General features: G+C 41.1%; 6 protein-coding genes across 6 annotated transcripts; 4 read left to right on the plus strand and 2 right to left on the minus strand.

Annotated features, from left to right (window-relative positions):
• Nucleotides 1-601: 601 nt before the first annotated feature.
• Nucleotides 602-2,665, plus strand: PCOAH_00024500 (Uncharacterized protein; the record flags this gene model as incomplete). The annotated part of the gene is made up of 1 exon (XM_020059255.1): nucleotides 602-2,665. The coding sequence occupies one exon, from the start codon at nucleotides 602-604 to the stop codon at nucleotides 2,663-2,665; it is 2,064 nt and encodes a 687-aa protein (XP_019915133.1).
• Nucleotides 2,666-3,887: 1,222 nt separating this feature from the next.
• On the plus strand, nucleotides 3,888-4,940 carry PCOAH_00024510 (Uncharacterized protein; the record flags this gene model as incomplete). Its single annotated transcript, XM_020059256.1, has 1 exon — nucleotides 3,888-4,940. The coding sequence occupies one exon, from the start codon at nucleotides 3,888-3,890 to the stop codon at nucleotides 4,938-4,940; it is 1,053 nt and encodes a 350-aa protein (XP_019914805.1).
• Nucleotides 4,941-5,578: 638 nt separating this feature from the next.
• PCOAH_00024520 (Glyoxalase I) lies at nucleotides 5,579-6,655 on the plus strand (the record flags this gene model as incomplete). Its single annotated transcript, XM_020059257.1, has 1 exon — nucleotides 5,579-6,655. The coding sequence occupies one exon, from the start codon at nucleotides 5,579-5,581 to the stop codon at nucleotides 6,653-6,655; it is 1,077 nt and encodes a 358-aa protein (XP_019914727.1).
• Nucleotides 6,656-7,617: 962 nt separating this feature from the next.
• PCOAH_00024530 (Uncharacterized protein) lies at nucleotides 7,618-9,702 on the minus strand (the record flags this gene model as incomplete). Its single annotated transcript, XM_020059258.1, has 2 exons — nucleotides 7,618-7,657; nucleotides 7,946-9,702. The coding sequence occupies 2 exons, from the start codon at nucleotides 9,700-9,702 to the stop codon at nucleotides 7,618-7,620; spliced, it is 1,797 nt and encodes a 598-aa protein (XP_019915071.1).
• Nucleotides 9,703-11,283: 1,581 nt separating this feature from the next.
• Nucleotides 11,284-12,831, minus strand: PCOAH_00024540 (Mitogen-activated protein kinase; the record flags this gene model as incomplete). Its single annotated transcript, XM_020059259.1, has 1 exon — nucleotides 11,284-12,831. One exon carries the CDS (start codon nucleotides 12,829-12,831, stop codon nucleotides 11,284-11,286), a length of 1,548 nt encoding a protein of 515 aa, XP_019914882.1.
• A 2,509-nt stretch (nucleotides 12,832-15,340) lies between these two features.
• PCOAH_00024550 (Uncharacterized protein) lies at nucleotides 15,341-16,545 on the plus strand (the record flags this gene model as incomplete). Its single annotated transcript, XM_020059260.1, has 3 exons — nucleotides 15,341-15,460; nucleotides 15,666-16,211; nucleotides 16,429-16,545. The coding sequence occupies 2 exons, from the start codon at nucleotides 15,729-15,731 to the stop codon at nucleotides 16,543-16,545; spliced, it is 600 nt and encodes a 199-aa protein (XP_019914744.1).
• Between the last annotated feature and the right edge of the window lie 1,182 nt (nucleotides 16,546-17,727).

Here is a 17,727-nt window from a genome sequence, read left to right on the forward strand (position 1 = left end):
ATGTATATATATACACACGTATGGATGTTCTGCACCCCGGGCGAGCTTAACATTTCAATCGCCCAGAAGGGCCAACATGTGAACGAAGAGAGGGCATGTCCCTGCCGATCGCCCCCATTGCGTAACCAATTTAGAGAGACGTTCATCAACCAAAGGGGGTAACTCATTTCGTCTTGTCGCCTTTCCATTTGCTCACCAAGGGGGCATAAAAATAAAAAAAACAATATTCTGTCGAAAAGCCGGTGCAACCCTGGAGCAATATTCCCCCAAAGAAATAACAGAACGGGATGTCTGTCTGCAGCAACCTGCAATTGTGTCACCCTACAAATGGGCACAAAACACATTCCCTCTAAAACGTTCCCAATTGGAAGTGGTTAGCACAATTGTTCATCTTGCTTTTCCGTCGAGAAATTAACACGAAAGGCGCAAATAAAATAAAATAAAGTTAAATTATATTAAAAAGAAAGGACAAAACGGGTAGGAAAAGTAATGTGGCTACAAACCCCTCTTCGTTGCCCTCTCTTTATGTACCCCCCAGTATGCGGGTCTGTACAGAAGCAAGTCAACGCACGCCACCCCTCCCACATGACGATGCTCTAAAATGCTCCGATGGTCCTCTACTTTGCGAATTTTCCCGCGAACACAAAAGCGAAATTTCACAAGCGGAAGGAAAAAGGAAATTATCGTACTCCATCCGATATTAAAGAGAACGAAAAATGGCAGCAAGTCCTTTGACGAAATAATCTATGACGCGCAGGAAGCCTTAGGGTTGGCTCGGTCGGCTGGGTTCAAAGTCGCAAATGGAATTTCGATGCCGTTGGGGGGGTGGACATTTTTTAAACACCTAAGTGGGTCTAAGGAGCAGGGCGAAGAGGACGATTTAGCTAATAGCTACCGGCGGGAAGACACATGCAAGGGTTCACGTCAGTCAAACGAAGGGACAACCTGCGGGGGTGATGCGAATGAGGAGGATAAGTTCCCCAGAAGTGAAGATGGAGGGGTAGGCGCACACGTAGGTGGTGCCCCCTCCGAGGAGGTGCCTCCGCAGGTGGACGACCTAGAAAAAAAAATTGCAGAGTCGATTATAATAAAAACGAACAGAATAGATAACAAGTTTTATTTTGGCAAAGGCAAATTGAATGAGCTGTCCAGCTATTTTCTAAAACACCCAACGCCGTACGTGTTTATTAACACGCTGCTTTCGCCTGAACAGTTCAGAAATTTGGACATGCTGTTTAACAGCCTTCTGCGGAGCCACCATGATGAGTTGAAGTTGCGTAGCCAGAAGGAGAGGGGGGAAGATTGCCTCTCAGTGAGGGAATCAGAAATAAACGAGGAGGATGATGACGGGGAGGAAAACGCCAGGGGGGAGGAGCTCCTCTACGTCGAGATGTATAACGAATGGATGGAAAGGCAGGTGGAGAGGGAAGACCAGGAAGATGGAAATATGAGCGATGGGGAAGAAGAGATTGTTGTTTCCCCCGATGATGCAGAGGAGGGAAACGTGCCGCTCTACGTTGAGCTCTTCGACCGGTACAGCATTATCCTGCAGATACTGAAAAGCAGGGCGAGAAACAACCTGAGCAAACTACAACTGGAACTAGCCAGGGCCAACTTCATTTTCAATACCTACGCAGAGGATAACAAGTCAAGAATGAAGTATATAAAATATATCGAAAATAATATCCTGGGGAAATCAAATTTTGACTACGAGGAAAAGTACAACCGACAAAACACCTTCGATGTGGATAGGCAGATCGGGAAAAAAAAAAATTACGACAGCTTGGGATACACCAGCACCTACATAAAGAGCTCAGAGACGTACAAAGAGTATGAAAAAAGAATCATTCAAAATTTGTATGCAAAACTGAAGAAGGAATTAGGAAAATGCAAAAATAATAATGAACTACAGAGTAGTGCTAGAAAGCACAAAGCGTTAATAGCCGTAGTAGGATATACAAATGTGGGCAAAACAAAATTAATAAATTATTTAACCAATTCTAATTTGAAGGCAAGGAATTTATTATTTCAAACTTTGGATAATGCTTATAAAAGTGTAAAAATTTCTGATGGGCACTCCAGCATATTTATCGACTCAATTGGGTTCATTCAGAATATTCCTTTCTCCTTATACGAATCATTTAAGGTAACCTTGGAAGCAATTAAAAATGCAGACGTGCTCATTCACGTGATCGATGTGTGCCACCCGTATAGAGAGCAACATAAAAAGTGCGTCATTGATACGTTACAGAAGATAGGCATATCCAGCGATTTTCTAAAATACAATATGATTGAGGTGTGGAATAAAGTGGACAAATTGCCAGACGAGGAACTCCTCCATTTGTATAAAACTAAACCAAAGAATGTCCTACCCATTTCAGCCAAAGTTGGCACAAATTGTGATGTCCTCATTAAAATTATTCAAACCATGATTAACAGAATTAAGGACGTGCAAGTGTTGACTCTCCAGTTTTCTGCGATGGAAGCTAAAGAGAGGATAGCATATCTTGTGAAAAATTTCAAAGTCGTCCCCAACTCCATTTCGTACTCCAGCGATGGGAACACGACCTTTATCAAGTTGGTGGAGAATCCCCGCAATTTGAGGAGGTACTATGAGCGTTTCGACGAGGGTGAGGAGGGACCAGATAAAGGAGCCACGTCATGACAGAAAACTGAATCGCCTGTCTCTCGTCTGCACACTTCGGGATGATACACAATTGGCTGTATCTTAATAACGTGTCCCACCATTTGTGTACCCTGAACCATTTTACTCAATTTTGAAGGAAAACCCCAATGTACGGTATGAATAGAGGGTTGCCAGATTCTGCCCCCTGAATGGGGCACCTTAACCGTCACACAGGATGCACCCCACGCGCATTTTACAGCAAGTAAAAAGAAAACATGTGTTGGGAGGACGCATATAACATTTCTGCGCTACACATGACAACCTTCTTGCTGCTTTACGTAAATTGTACGAGGGGGAATAAAATTTGGCATCACCTATCACGTCAGTAAATTTTTTTTTTTTGTGCAAAAATGTACAGCTATTTTATTCTTTTGCTGTGCGGTTTTGTTTCCTCCTGCAGCCTTTTCCTTTTTTTCGCTGCCACCTATTTGTGACCTCTTTTTTAATCCGAACGATTTGGCTGCTCATTTGAAATCCGCCATTCCATTTAGTGCGAAAAATCGTGGCAAAAAAAAATACGCCAAATGCGTGCTCCTGAAACGGCATGGGCGAAGAAACCTTTTTGAAGAAAATAAAACGCAACGGAATCGCTCGCAGCATTTTATGAAGGCATGTTTGCCTGCCCCCACTTGCGCCCTTCATTTGTACGTTACCCGCGTTAAGCACGTCGACATTACAGTCGCTTCGTCCTCTTTGGAAAGAGGGCCCATTTTTCCTGACAAAAATATGCGCTGCTAAACGTTCGTTGTAAAGTACGCCCAGCTAATGATCGATACAACCACGTCATGGCTGAAGGGTGAAAAAAGAAGGTAGCGTTCCTTGTAGAAATAATTCGGATAAGAATAGGAGCAAAACGGATTGGAAGTAAAATTTTGTAATAAACTGAAAACGCTACCAAGGTACTTGTACGTGGGGAAAAAAAATGCCTTACAAGAATGTAAAATCGCCCAGTAAATTTTGCTGCCCAACCGACCGACTTCCCACACATATTCAAGCGGCTTCAACGTTTGCGCCCACTGGGGAAGCACAAATCTGTGGATATACACAGGGAAAATAATATGCGTGGGGGCACGCACACTTCGGAAAAGTAGTGCAAAATTTGAATGTATAGCAAGAGGTAGGTCTACCAAAAAAAGGAGAAGGAATCTGACCAAGCAAAAAAACGTAAGTATAACATCCTGGCAGACGCAGCCCTTAAAACATGCAAGGAGGAAATGCCGACAGGAAAAACAGAGTGGACGCCTACATTCAGAGGATAAAATTTTCGGAAATAACTGGACACGGCGAAACGGACAAGCGAATTGAGTACCTGTGGAACTTAGCCCTGTCCACTGTGTATGAAAATGCCAAACTGTCTATGAAATATATCACCCTAATTAAAAAAATTACAAAAAACAATATACTCTTTGATGATGTCTGCTGCCACTATTGCAACTTAATATATATCCCCTTTTACAACTGTGAAATTAATCACATTGCTCAAAAGAATGCCATCCGATACAGGTGCCTTCTGTGTAAGCATAAAAAACATCGAACGTTAAGGATCTGTAAAAATCAAGTAAAAAATGCCCCCCTTGAAAATTCCGATGGACAGAATGTCCGAAGGAATCCGCCCAACTGGGACCTTTTTATCATCAATGAGATAGATAAGTATGGCATAAAAAAGGAAACACCCGGGGACCAAACGGGGGATGTTAAATCGGAGGATAACTTTAAAGGAAATATCCCTTTGGGAGAAGTCAAGGAGGAAGAGGACTTCCCAGGGGATAACCCCGTGGAGGATCCCCCCCCTTTGGATAACAATCCTACGGACGAACCACTAAATCAAGCCATTCCCTTGCACAGTGTGAAAGACCTCTTCACCATTGACTACGGCACCAGCAGCTGCACGGTTAAGAGGGAGATTCTCCCCCCGATCACCCAACACAATAATTGCGGAAAAAATAACAACTTGAAAAACCTTAACAGTTCAGGCAAAAATAGCAACGTTCAAAAAAAAAGGAAACATGATGGGAGTATCCAATTGGAGGAGAAGTCAGACACGGTAAATGGGGCGACCAAAGTAAATAACCTGAGCAATGCCCAAGAAAGGGCTGTGCAAAAGAGGCCCCCCAACGCTAACAACGTGAACAGCACAAAGAGGGCAAATGTGACAAACCTAGGAAAAAACATTCCCAACCTTGGCACAACTGATAACTACTTAAATTTTAACAAATCCAAGAAGAAGAAAAAGAACATATTGGATATCCTGTAATTGTGTCCCACGTATTCCCTCTTTTTTTTTTTTTTTTTCTTTTTTTTTTTGTTTTACACATTCGCTGCTCCGCCGTTTTGTTTTTTTTTCGTTCCTTTTTTCGTGTAACGGAGATGTTCGCTTCCATTTGGTTTTCCCCCTTTCCCTTAAGGGGAATGCTCGAACAACGGATTAACAAACTGGGCCCCTGTGGGTGCCTCATTCAACCAACTGTGTAACAAAACGGAGCAACACCAAAAAAAAAAAGAAAAAAAAAAAAAAAACATAAAACTTCATAGTAGGGGTAGCTAGCTAAATATAAAAAAAAAAAAAAAAAAAAAAAAGGAAAACAGCCCGATTGGCGAAGCAAATATGTGCAACATTAACCAACTTTCCGATCGTCACTCACGTCATTGCGCAATACCATGATTGTTGGTTAAAAGAATGCGCTTATGAAAATAGAGCCTTTAAGGAATGCCTCCCGAAGTTTCTACATGAAAGTGCAACGCGAGACATTTGGCAAAATCGACAGACGCGAATAACTATCGGACGCATCGTCACAGGCGGCCTACTCCTACAATCGTAGATTGTACGCAAAATTACAAACCACACGATCGTGTGTACATAGGTGAAATTAGGTACCTCCCCCCCTATTCACGATGGCCGAAGGGAAACCCATCCTAGCACTGGGCGCCAAGTACAACGCAACTTGGCAGCAAACCATGCTGCGTATTTATGACCCCAAAGAAACGGTCGCCTTTTACGAAAAGAACTTTGGGATGATAAACATCCACACGTACCATTTTGATGAGTACAATTTCTCCCTGTACTTTTTGATAACCCCTCCGTATGATGAAGAAGAAAGGAAGAAAATCCCCCAACCAAATACGCCCGAATCGGAGAAATATCTTTGGAACTTAAAAACCGTCTGCCTAGAATTAACCCATAATCATAACAGTACGGAAAAGTTAAGCAACGGAAACAATGACAATGATAGAGGATTTGGACACATTGCTTTTAACTGCCACAATGTGATCGAATTTTGTGATTACCTTTATAAAGAGAAAAAAGTAAAATTTCACAAATTGCCCCATGAAACGAAAATGAAGAGCATTGGCTTTGCACTCGACCCGAATAACTACTGGATTGAAATAGTCAAGCGATCCAGTGAAGTCAAATGGAAAAACAATAAAGGCATTACAAACTTCTCACAAACCATGCTTAGAATTAAGAACCCTGAAAAAAGCTTATATTTCTACTTACACATATTGGGTATGAAATTAGTTCACATTAAGCATGCCTCGGATTTCTCCCTATACTTTTTAAAGTCCCCTTATTTGGAAGATAAAAAAGGTGGAGATATTTCTACAAAGGAGGAAGAACAGAAACAGTGTTACTACAATTTTGAGGAGCTAAAGAAGGCATACCAGTCTGAGGAAGATTATGAAAATTTTAAAAGTTCGTGGGAACCCGTCCTGGAACTTACCCACAATCATGGGACAGAAAATGACGAACAATTTGCATACCACAATGGGAACACCGAGCCTAGAGGGTTCGGCCACATTGGTTTCCTGGTCGACGATTTGGTGAACTACTGTCAGGAGTTAGAAAAACTGGGTATTCCTTTTAAGAAAAAGTTACACGAAGGACAAATGAACAACATCGCTTTTGTGTACGACCCGGATAATTACCTTGTCGAGTTGATTCAGAGGGGCACCACATTTGGTCGCAACTGAGAGGGGGGAAAAAAAAAGGCTAGGAGGAGGACCCCCCTTTTTGGGGGGTTATACCTACTGGGTACAGCGGCAAGTATTACTACCTGGATGACGAACCTCCCATCGCAATTTGGGGGTAAACCTCAAAATTGGCCACCTACTGGACAATTTTTTTTTTCTTTTCTTTTTTACTCCATTTTGACGAACCAGTCACACACACATGTACACGTAAAAAACCGCAGATGTGCGAAAAGTGGGAACATCCTTTATATGCATTTCCGACTACATAGCCATTCCTGGATCGCCTAACCCGGTGACCTATGCATATTGGAAAGAACTCTTTTACTATGATTCGTTATTCTTTGGGGATACAAAAAGTTTTTAATTTGTGTGGTAGGTGGGGGCAAGTGCGCTTCTCCGCCTTCGTTTAACAAAAAAAAAAAGAAAAAGAAAAAAAAAAGGGAAGTGCCAAGAGGGGCAAAGCAGTGGATAGGCTAAATATATGATAATGCATGAATAAAGGTGCGCAGACAAGTGCAAAGATGCAGACTCTTCAATAGGCAGATATGGCACACTCCCAGCACAACAATGCTGCCAGGAGGGGGGAACCATTATAGAGGGATAAAAGGGAAAAAATATATATATATATAAAAATAAAGACAAACAAGACATGGAAACATTAATAAGATCAAAAAATTGCCTTTCCTGCAATGCGCATTAAAAATGGAGTAAAATGCAAATTGTGCAGGGGGAGTTACTCCTGCTCAGGATTAAGCGATTTTCCGGAGGGAATACCTAATTGATGCAGATAGAAGGGGCTTGCACGTACAGGCAGATGTAGGTGCTCCTGCATAAGCGCATTCACAGACGTACACATGGGGTGTAATGTGAGAAAGTACAAACGGGGTTGCAAAGAGGGGGGTAAGCAAGACAGCACACCGGATGAGCAATTAGCATGCAGAAGAGGCGAACTGCGCGTTGCCTCAATCCACGGGGAACTTATCCCGCAGAGAAGCGTAGGCGCTGTAAATGTAGGGGGAAGCGTGAAACGAATGGGGAGGAGAATGGATGCCATTCTTATGCACATACGAAGTAATCCCAATGCTGTAGAAACTGAAATAATTTTTATATAAACAAAAATAAAAAATAAAAAATATGGAAAAAGTGGAAAAAAAATAAGCAACGAAAATTTCATTCGTGGTATGGAAATATTTCGAAGTAAAATAACTTGTGTAAAGGAAAAAAAAAATAAGAACATAATAATAAAACAAAATAAACTTTAATAACAACACACACAATTTTCTGTTGTACTTAAAATGGAAGTAATCAGAGCTGACCTTCTGATGTCTTATGGTGTACTCAATAGCCTTTGTCTCAAGAGATATAATGAACAAAAGGGTGGAAAATAAAATAACGTGATCTGAGTAGTCAAAGATATGCATGTGCTCCTCCTCTTTGAAGTAGTGAAATTTAAAAATGATATACTGAATTATGGATGGGATAAAATACAGAATGAAGAGGCGATACATTATTATTAAAAAGTATATAAAAAATCTGCGAAAGTGTACCAGCGTAATTGGGAAGGGAGAAAAAAATACGTGAATGCATCCAAGAAGAATGATAAAGTAGAGGAATATTCCTTTGTAATAATATCGTAAAATGTTGCTAATTAATTCGTTGTACACATAACATGGGGTGTCGAAAAAATCATCCAAAAAGAAGTAAAAAGGAATTGTTTTTAAATTTGCTATGTACTTTTTGAAGCATCCATTTAGGCTCTTCAGACTGGCTATCGTTTTTATTTTTTTCCTTATTTTGCTCAGAAAGGTGATGTACCTGCTTGCGTTTCGCATTTTCTCCATTTTGTGGTACACCTCGTAGTAGCCTTCATACGTCTTTATGTCTTCCAAAATGTGTCCATTGTTTAAGGAGGTGGGGAAGTTTTTCTTTTTCACGTTTCTTTGCCCCCCGTTGGTGGAGTTTTTCAAAACAGTGCCGTCCACGCATATTCCAAAATACAACGTGTGCAGCATGCTCAGCAGCACTTCGTCCTTCAAGTATTTGCTTATGTGCTTTACCAACAGAGTGATGTCTTTCCTCTTCGGCGAGTGTTTTGGCTGCTGTTCCGGATGGGGTGGGGAATTTCCCCCCAACAAGGCGAAGTCGTGGTAGTAGCATATATCGTCCAGGTAGAGATAAAACAGGGACTCCATATCCACGTAGTACTTTTTCCTATACGACTTGGTAACACGCATTAACTTCTTGAAACGGGCGTACGTCGCAGCTACTTCCCCACCGAATTTTACATAGTCCTCATTCAAGAACTGCTCCACTACTACATCGTTGGAGTTATCCAATTCTTTCGCAAAAAGGGCGTTCCATATTTCGTTAAAAAAAAAGGTAACAATTTTGAGAACACATTTTTTACCCCATAGTATGGCATCGTAAAAATTGGTAAAATGAAATAATTTTTTTTTTTTATTTAAGCATATGAATATTTTGATATCTGCGTTTTTCTCCTTCTTTTTCTTCATTTTCTCTATTTTTTTTTCCGTCTTTTTGTAATGTTTCCCTCGTGTGAAATAGTATTTGAAATTTAAGCCTTCATTTGAAAGGTCATTAGTGCAGTTGATTAACTGATCTGGGTTTTCGTGTCGGACGGGCTCTCCTCCCTCTTCAGCCTCTGTACGATAATGTGTATACCCACAGGACGACAAATCCTTTATGCTATTCAGGACCTCGTATAGGTGCTTTTCCCTCACTTGGAAAAGCTTAAAGCTGAAGTTAAATGACCCGATGAGCAGCACGAAAAAAAACACTACAAAGAGGAACACCTGAAATAGGACTATACTCCTGGTACTGATTTTTATCTTTTCTCCTTCCAGTCCGTTTGGCTCACCGTTGCTCTGCGCGCCGCCATTCTGTTGGCTGCCATCCCTGCCTTGTCTACCATCTTTGCCTTCTTTCTCGCTGCTACTACTCTCTTCAACCGCGCCCCCATGACTTCTGCCCTGCCCTTTCCGTTGGGTGACCTGGCTCTTACTGACAGGCCCTTCCTTACCATCCATGCTGCGCACTTGCCACTAACATGTACCTTAAGTGAGTACACGTACGGTTGTATAGGTATATGTATGCACATGTGTATAAGTACATACGTACGTGATGATCTTTTCCAGTGTGTGTGTGTGTGCGTGGGTGGGGAGAGCTTATTCGCTTTGCTGGCTATGTGTTTCCATTCGCATGCAGTAACAGGAGCATTACTTCCTGGTGTGTAAGCAGCTCTTCCTACAGATGCATTTTATTTCACAGAGTGGGGATCTCTTCTCAACGGCGTGGGTATATGGGCTGCTCCCCGGTACATCTCCAGCTATTTCGCACCCGCCCGTTATATTAATACGACAAGAACGCACACTCTTCTCGCTAAGTGTTTCAAACTGCTTCTTCCTTGGAGGAGTGGGAGAGCGAAATGCAAAACGTACGAAAAGGGGTATATATTAATCAGAGCAGCAAAAAAAAAAATATATATACTGGCGCGATTGCAGATGAGCAAGCCGATGAGACCCCTGAAAAAATTCGTCACTTGGGGATGGCACTGCTTCGTACCTCGCTGGCCGGAAAGGAGGAAAATATGCGCGCGCAGAGGACGCACCGTTTCGAGGTCCGCCCTGGAAATGCCAATTGGGGGTCTCCACAATTTCGCTCTTCTAAACTTTGCAGCTTTGCATTTTCCCATTTTTCCGACCTCTCCCCGCGGGAAAATGGGAAATATATACTTCCCCATCCCTATGAGCATTGCCGAGATGTGCGTGGCAGAATGTAATTCTCGGCCTTAACAAATAGAGTGAGGTGCACACATGTATACACGCACGTGCAAAGGCATCCCCTGGGCATCGCGCATTTGGACGTAGCTGTGGAAACTCGTATTCCCCTTGCTCATTTCTCCACCGGTGCTTATTAACCTTGATAGGGCAATTTAGCCCCCCCATGAATGCCCAAAATGTGTAGTACCCCTTCGGTTTGTAACGTACATGGCAAAAGGGAGAACATACAAAAGGGGGTGGCTTCCTTTTCCCGCACCGATAAGCAACCTACTCAGGTGGGGCCACCGTCCGAAGCTCAGTTTTCATTTCATTGGATGGCACAGTGGAAAGGAAGGTAAAAGAGTACACCCATGGGTACACTCCAACCTGTGTCAATGCTCCATTGCGTTTAAAAAAAGGCAAAGAGATGCACAGAAAGGGTATAGGGAAAGAGTTCTTTTAAAAATTAGACCAAGTGTAGAAAAAAAGAGTCCTCACAGCAACTCGGGGTGTAATAATATACCCCTTCAGTGGAATTGCTTCCATGGAGGATGAATCAACTGGGGTTGGTAAAGAAAAAAAGAAAAAGACACGCATGAATGGAGTTAACGCCTTCCTAATTTATAAGAAGGTGCACCAAGTCCATTCACGCAAAGTACATACATGAGAGTAGCTTAGCAAATGTTGATAAGTAGGAGCATGTAGTGGAGGATGGTAGGTATTAGCAGTGCGATTGAAAATTTAAAAAATTGGCATGGATTAATAAGTAGTGCACGCTGCGCAGATGGCAACGATTAGAATGGGGAGCGGCGTGGGTGATGCATCCAATCCAAAGTTTTGTGACCCCCCCTAGACGTCGTTGTAGAAGGAGCCCTCGTGAACGCACAGCTTTGGTGGGATGACCAACTCTGGGTGGAAGGACTGGATTTCCTTGAGAAAAATGTACCGGAGCTGCGTCTCTGAAAGCATCATCCAGTCATCGAAGGGTAGAATAATCTTACTAGCAGTAAATCTCTCGAAGTTTATTTTTCTAACGTCCTTCAGGTAGGGGTGACTCAGAGCGTTGTTTATTGTGATCCTATTCTTAGCGTTAAATTTAAGCATAGACTGTAGTAAGTCAATTCCATCCTCTGAAATGGAGGGGAACTTTTTTCTAAAGTCTATTCCTTCCCTAGGTGGGAAGAGTTTAATATACCTAATGACGTCATCCTTCTTGATACTCTTAAGATCATCTTGCGAGGGGGTTCCTATAACGTTAAAAATTATGTTAAGCTGATCTCTGTTGCTTTTTTCATGTACCTTTTTGGAGTTATGATCAGGAGAGAGGGGAAAACAAGAGGAACCCGGAAATAATGGGAACCGATTGGTAGGGTTATTCACATGACTTTCCAACATGTTTAACAATTCAGCGAATATACAACCCGTAGACCAAATGTCAATTGAGTTGGTATAATTTTCTTGTAACAAAATAAGTTCTGGAGCTCTGTACCATCTGGTCACCACATGACTGGTTAGTTGTTTTTTCAAATTTTTATTGTGTGGACCTGGTTCTTCATTTTCCTCCTTCTCTTCTAAATCCTGTACAATATGTATGTCATTCTCACAATTGATCGTTCTGGCTAATCCAAAATCGCAAATTTTAACGGAGCAGTCTTGGTTCAGGAGACAGTTGGCTGGTTTCAAATCTCTGTGTATAATACCAGACTCATGAATATACTTTTCCCCCAACAGTAAATTGTAAAGGATTGTCTTCACATGTTCCTCCGTTAAGAAAATTGGCGTTTTAAAAAGTTTCTTCAGATCAGAATCTGCTATTTCGAGGACGATATAGAGCTCGTCAAAATGTAGCAAATCCTCGGGGATGATCAAATCGTGCAATCCAATTATGTAGTTACTTTTTAGTCTGTTCAAAATGGTTATTTCTCTTAGAATTCTCTTACAGTCGATTAGATCCTCGAACATTCTATTCACCTTTTTGATGGCGACGTTTTTGTTCGTGCTTCTGTCATAGGCTAGGTACACGTACCCGTAGGACCCCCTCCCTATCAGATGCTTGATTTCGTAGTTGTCTGGCACCTTCACGTTTTTTATAATTGCCTCCTTTATGTTGATCTTTTCGTCTCCCACTTTTTCCCCGCCAACAGCTGATGTGGCAACTTTTTGGTCCTTCCCATTCTGGCCTTTCTTCCCCTCCACAAAGGTGCACTGCTTAGCTCCTCCCCCCTGCGTCTTCCCCTTCACATAATCACTTTTTGCCACCTTCTCCTCCCCGTCTGTGGCCTCCGTGCTGGTGTTACCCTTCTTCAAGGAAGCCGATTTCGCAATTAAGTTATTCTTTTTCTTGGCATTTTTCTCTTCCCCATCTGTGTTGGACAGCTCCTTTTTCTTCTTGAGCATTTTCTTCTTATTTATTTCATGCGCTGTGAACGTCCCACGACGTGGCACATAAGTACATGCACACATGCGTGGAATTGTACAAATGTAAGTGTATGCTTCCTCTATATTTATGTAGACCTCATCAATAGAGGGGCACACCTTCAACGTCACTACAATTATGTGCAGGGATGGAAATTCATAAAATGTTTACCCCCACCTACAAAAAAAATTGGCTTAATTTTTACTTCCCACTAAAGTGTGTATGAGGAGGGAAAAAAAAATTCCACACTGGTTGTATGGGATAGGAGAAGTAAATATAACTCCTTAGAGGCTCATGTACGAGGGAATGTAAATGTAATGGATGGACTGCCTTCCAAAGTTTACACTTTGGGTTTTATGGGGTGGACGCGCATAGGAACGAAAAAAGAAAAACTACTGTCATATAAATGGAAATAAAAAAATATTTTGGAGAGAAAAAAAAATGTAGCATCATCCTCATCCCTTTTCACTTTCTCTCTTTCTGCCTTTCTTATTTTTTTTTTTTTTTTTCCTTTTAGGGACACCCCTCCCACTGTAGGAAGTCCCCCTATGTGCTTATGAATTCCACGAATTCATTTCTACAAGACAAGCACACTTGTGCTAAGGAAAAAAAAAATTTTAACCAAGTGGAGGTACAAAAAAAAAAAAAAAATAAAACATAAAAAATGAACGTAAACAGCAAAACGTAAACAATAAAACGTAAAAGATAGAACGTAAAAAATAGAACGTAAAAAGGAAAACGAAAAAAGTAAAAAATAAATGGGTTCACATTTGAAGGAGAAAAAATAAATCGCCTTGCAGCGGGTTCAAATTGTTTACTTCTTTCCCACCTGGCACATGTTCTTCCTCGACATAGAAAAATGGATACCACTAGGAGGTGCTAGCGAAGATGCGCCCAAAAGTGTGCACATGTTCATTCATTGTTAACCGTGTAAAATCCCACTCAGGGGGGTCTTCAAATTTAGGGAAAGCGCAGAAATAATTTTCCTCCTTCCAGCACATGCAAAAAAGAAAATACCACATCGCTGCTTAGGTGCTTAGCCGTTTAGCCGCTTAGCCACTTAGGTACTTCTCCACCTTACCCACGATTTTTACGAAAAAAAGTACCGTCCGATAAGCGATCCATTTAGGGAAACGCGCCTCCTCCCCCAAGGATTCCACTTTTCTTCCTTCTCACAAATCGTGTGTACAAACGTATGACCCCATAAAATGGGAAACGTGCCTGGTCCGCGAGTTCATCTATCCATGTGGGGCCATTTACATGAAGTGCCCCATTCACTTATCACCACGTCGTTTTTTAAGCCATTTGAAGGGACACTCCCTTTTTCACCACATTTCCCAAAATGGTGATTATGCCTCGTGGGGGGTGTACACAGTTGCAATGGAGGGGTCACTGAAAAAAAAAGTTCCTTGGCAGTGGGACAGGAAAAAGGGGTACCCTCAAAATGGAGGTAATTCCGCGTACATAAAGTATTTCCTATAAAGGAAGTGCTAATTTTTGTAAGAATTTTTTTTTTTCTTTTTTGTTCTCTCATGGAATTTATTCCCCAAGTTGAGGTTCCTCCTCCACCCCAAATAGTAAAGGCATACGGAGGTTTATTTTTCGATGTGATTATCCCTCATTGTGATGTCCCCCTTTTGCCACACGCAATGGTGTGATGAGTTATTTTTTCGAAAAGGAATTCAAACGTGAAATGGGAAACCCTCAGCGCGGGAAAAAAAAAAAAAATAAAATAATAAAATAAAATAACCACCATAATGACTTCCCCTTTTTTAACGCCATAAATAAAAGCTAACCAAGAGGTGGCTGTGCCAAATAAGACGTTGTTTTTTCTTCTACCATCAGCAGGAATGACGGGTGTACGTGTGTCCACTGTGGCACAAGCATTATTCCTTCTCTGGACACGCAAAGGAGACCCTCGCGGGTTTTTATTTACTTCAAAAAGGAAATGGAAAATAAGAGGCAACTTCCTCTAACTTAAAAGCGATCATTCGGAAGCACCTTTTCTGGGAAGTCCACTTTATGCGATTAAAGCTTTTTGTGATATGACATCACCCATGCGTGAATTGGCTTATCTATTTCGACATACAGTACGGCAAAATGAAAGAGGAAAAAAAAAAAAAAAAAAAAAACATTCTCCCTGATTCCGTCCCTCTCTCATAATTCCCCAAATAACGTTCTCTGATGAGGGTGCGTCCAATGCTTTTTTTTTTTTTTTTTTCTTATTTCCCCCTTTTTTTGTGTGCCCTTTTTTTCACCTTAAAAATATTTCTTAATCGTCACGAGTTCCATTTAATCACATGAGGAGCACTAACGGTAGTCGCGCTTTGGTCCCATTTTCCTCCCCATAAGACAGTAGCAGAGGTGTCGATAGAACTCCCCCTTCCCTTCCCTTCCCAAAACTGCTTTTTTATGTTTGTATTACATGATGTAGCATATTAGAGAACACGCAGGGGAGAGAAAAGAAAAATTGAGCAGTTGTGCACGATCGGGGGAAAGAGTATAATTTCTCGAACACACTCGAAATACCACCCTTTGAGGAACAATTTGCCATCCAGCGAAAGCGGTAAATAAGACAAAATTTGCCCCATTCGTAGGCCATCTTTAAAGGTAGGTGTTCACAGAAAAAATGAAAAAATATAATAGAGAAAGTGCGTGCAATTGCATAAGATATGCTACTATAAGTCTAGTTTAAGATGCGTTAGTGGGTCGAGTGTCTACTTATAAATGTGCATGTGCATATAACCCTCTACATGTGTGAGGAAACCACCACCCCCCAATGCGGCGCTCTGCGCATTTGCCGAACTCTCTGCAGGATACCAACATCCTACTTACCACACACACCTGCAACTGTCGCAACAACCTCGGGGGCAATAAAATGAATGGAAGTAGTAAAGGAAACACGAAAAATGAGGAAAGTAACGATAATGAAAAAAATAACAAAGAGGAGAATAAAATAAATGTGGGGGGGTTTCAATTCTTTGCTAATACCTGCGAAGAGAAGTTAAAACTTTTTTTGGAAAATTATTTCAGCGCGAAAAGCAGCGCGGATTTAACCTTCAAAGCAGAAAATCAAGTGGTGGGAATACACACAGGTGGTAGCGATGAAACCAGTGGCGAAGCAGATGGAAACGAGGGACACACAAACTGCAATAGTAATGACCATATGGCGAATGACTCCTCCTACGAGAACGAAGACAAGCAGGAAAATTACTTTGAAAAGAACCCCCCCATCAAAAGCAATTACGACAAAATAGCCATCAACCTGGTGGATGAAGTGCAGAAGTTCATAAAGCCCTACGTCAATGAGCGGCACAAAATTGTCGTCCAAGGAATTATCGGGGAGAACAGGAAGCAGGGGGTACGCAGAAAATGGGCGAACAATCGGGAAAAGTTCCTCCCATTGTATACACACATGGGGCATATAAACCATTGCGGCTTTTCCTATTCCGTAATGGCAATGCACTGCCCAACGTGAAGTCCCACCAACGGTGGCCTCCCGTTAATTGTACATACAGAAAAAAAAAATGAACATCTTAAAACGGTTAACCGTTCGCCTGTTCCTTTCACCTATGCAGATTCACGTTGCCTCCAAGTCCCTCTGGAACGTCGAAACAGATAACTACATTTCGGCCAAGTACGTCAACGATTTCATTTTTGTCACCGTGATGGTCTTCCTTTTGTACAACGAATGAAGGAAAAAAAAAGAAAAACTGTAGGCCATATATTCATTCCCTTGGTAGAATTATGACACTTGCGCTGACCTTAGCGAATTTAAATTTTAATCCTTTGGTCAAGTCTTCTTCGCCATAATTTTTTTTTCCCTCTTCGCTTCTATGCCTGTGTTTGTCAATTTTCCCCCTTTTATTTTGTGTTCCTTTTCAACATAGCCGGTGGCATGACTTTGTGCGAACGGCGAAAAGGAAAAATTGGAAAAGGCAAAAAAAAAAGGAAAGCTATTCAAAAGGGCTGCATATCAAACGTGGGTTTAAACATATGCCAACTTGAAAACAACAGTCGAGTCCTGTTTTTCACTTTTTTGCGCTTTTTTTTTTTCACCCATTTTTGTGCTATTTTTATTTTATTTTTTTTTTTTTAACAACTGTACCGTTTAGCCTACCTGCATACAATTTTTAGCTAGCCACTCCATTTTTACCGAACCTGTTCATATATTTTTATCTTTTTTTCTGTTTTTTCTTTTTGCTTTCTTTCTTTTATTTATTTATTTATTTTTTTTTTTTTTTATTTTCCCTTCCATTGATATATATGAATAATTTCATAAGGAAGCATACTCCACACTGGGCGCCAAAAAAGAAAAAAGAAAAAAAAAGAAGCATGAAAAAAAAGAATTATCAACCTGTTTTGAGATTGCATGAACTCCGGGGTTATTTATATTCTTCCCGAAGGAGAAGGAAACATTACATTCCAATGTGTTTTACATACGTTGATAACGAATATTCCTGTTTCCTGGTCTTCTATTATTTGCCCTTCCCCTTCCTCTGGATGTTGGCCCACCATATACAGTAGAATCATCTACAGTAGAATCTATTGTTGAAGTTCCCTCCGAGAAATATTCTGTTAAGGTATCTTCTGTTATTGTATCAAAATCGCTTTCAATTGTTGTTCTTTTTTTTCTTCTATTGTTGCTGCTGTTACTCCCAAAGGAGCTTTTTACCAAATCGAATAAAGAAGTGTACTGAAGAAAGGAAGGAAGGAAAGGAAAGAAGAACGTAAAGGAAGGGGTGAAAATATGTACCATATACAGCAGAGTTCAACTAATCTGCGTATACGCTTTTTTAATAGAACACAAAAAAAGTAGTAGCGAATGTGTTATTATTTATACTTTTAAGTGTGTATTAGTAATTATAATTATGTAC

The sequence above is a fragment of the Plasmodium coatneyi genome, chromosome 9 (genome assembly GCF_001680005.1).
Source record: "Plasmodium coatneyi strain Hackeri chromosome 9, complete sequence".
NCBI classification, from domain to species: domain Eukaryota; phylum Apicomplexa; class Aconoidasida; order Haemosporida; family Plasmodiidae; genus Plasmodium; species Plasmodium coatneyi.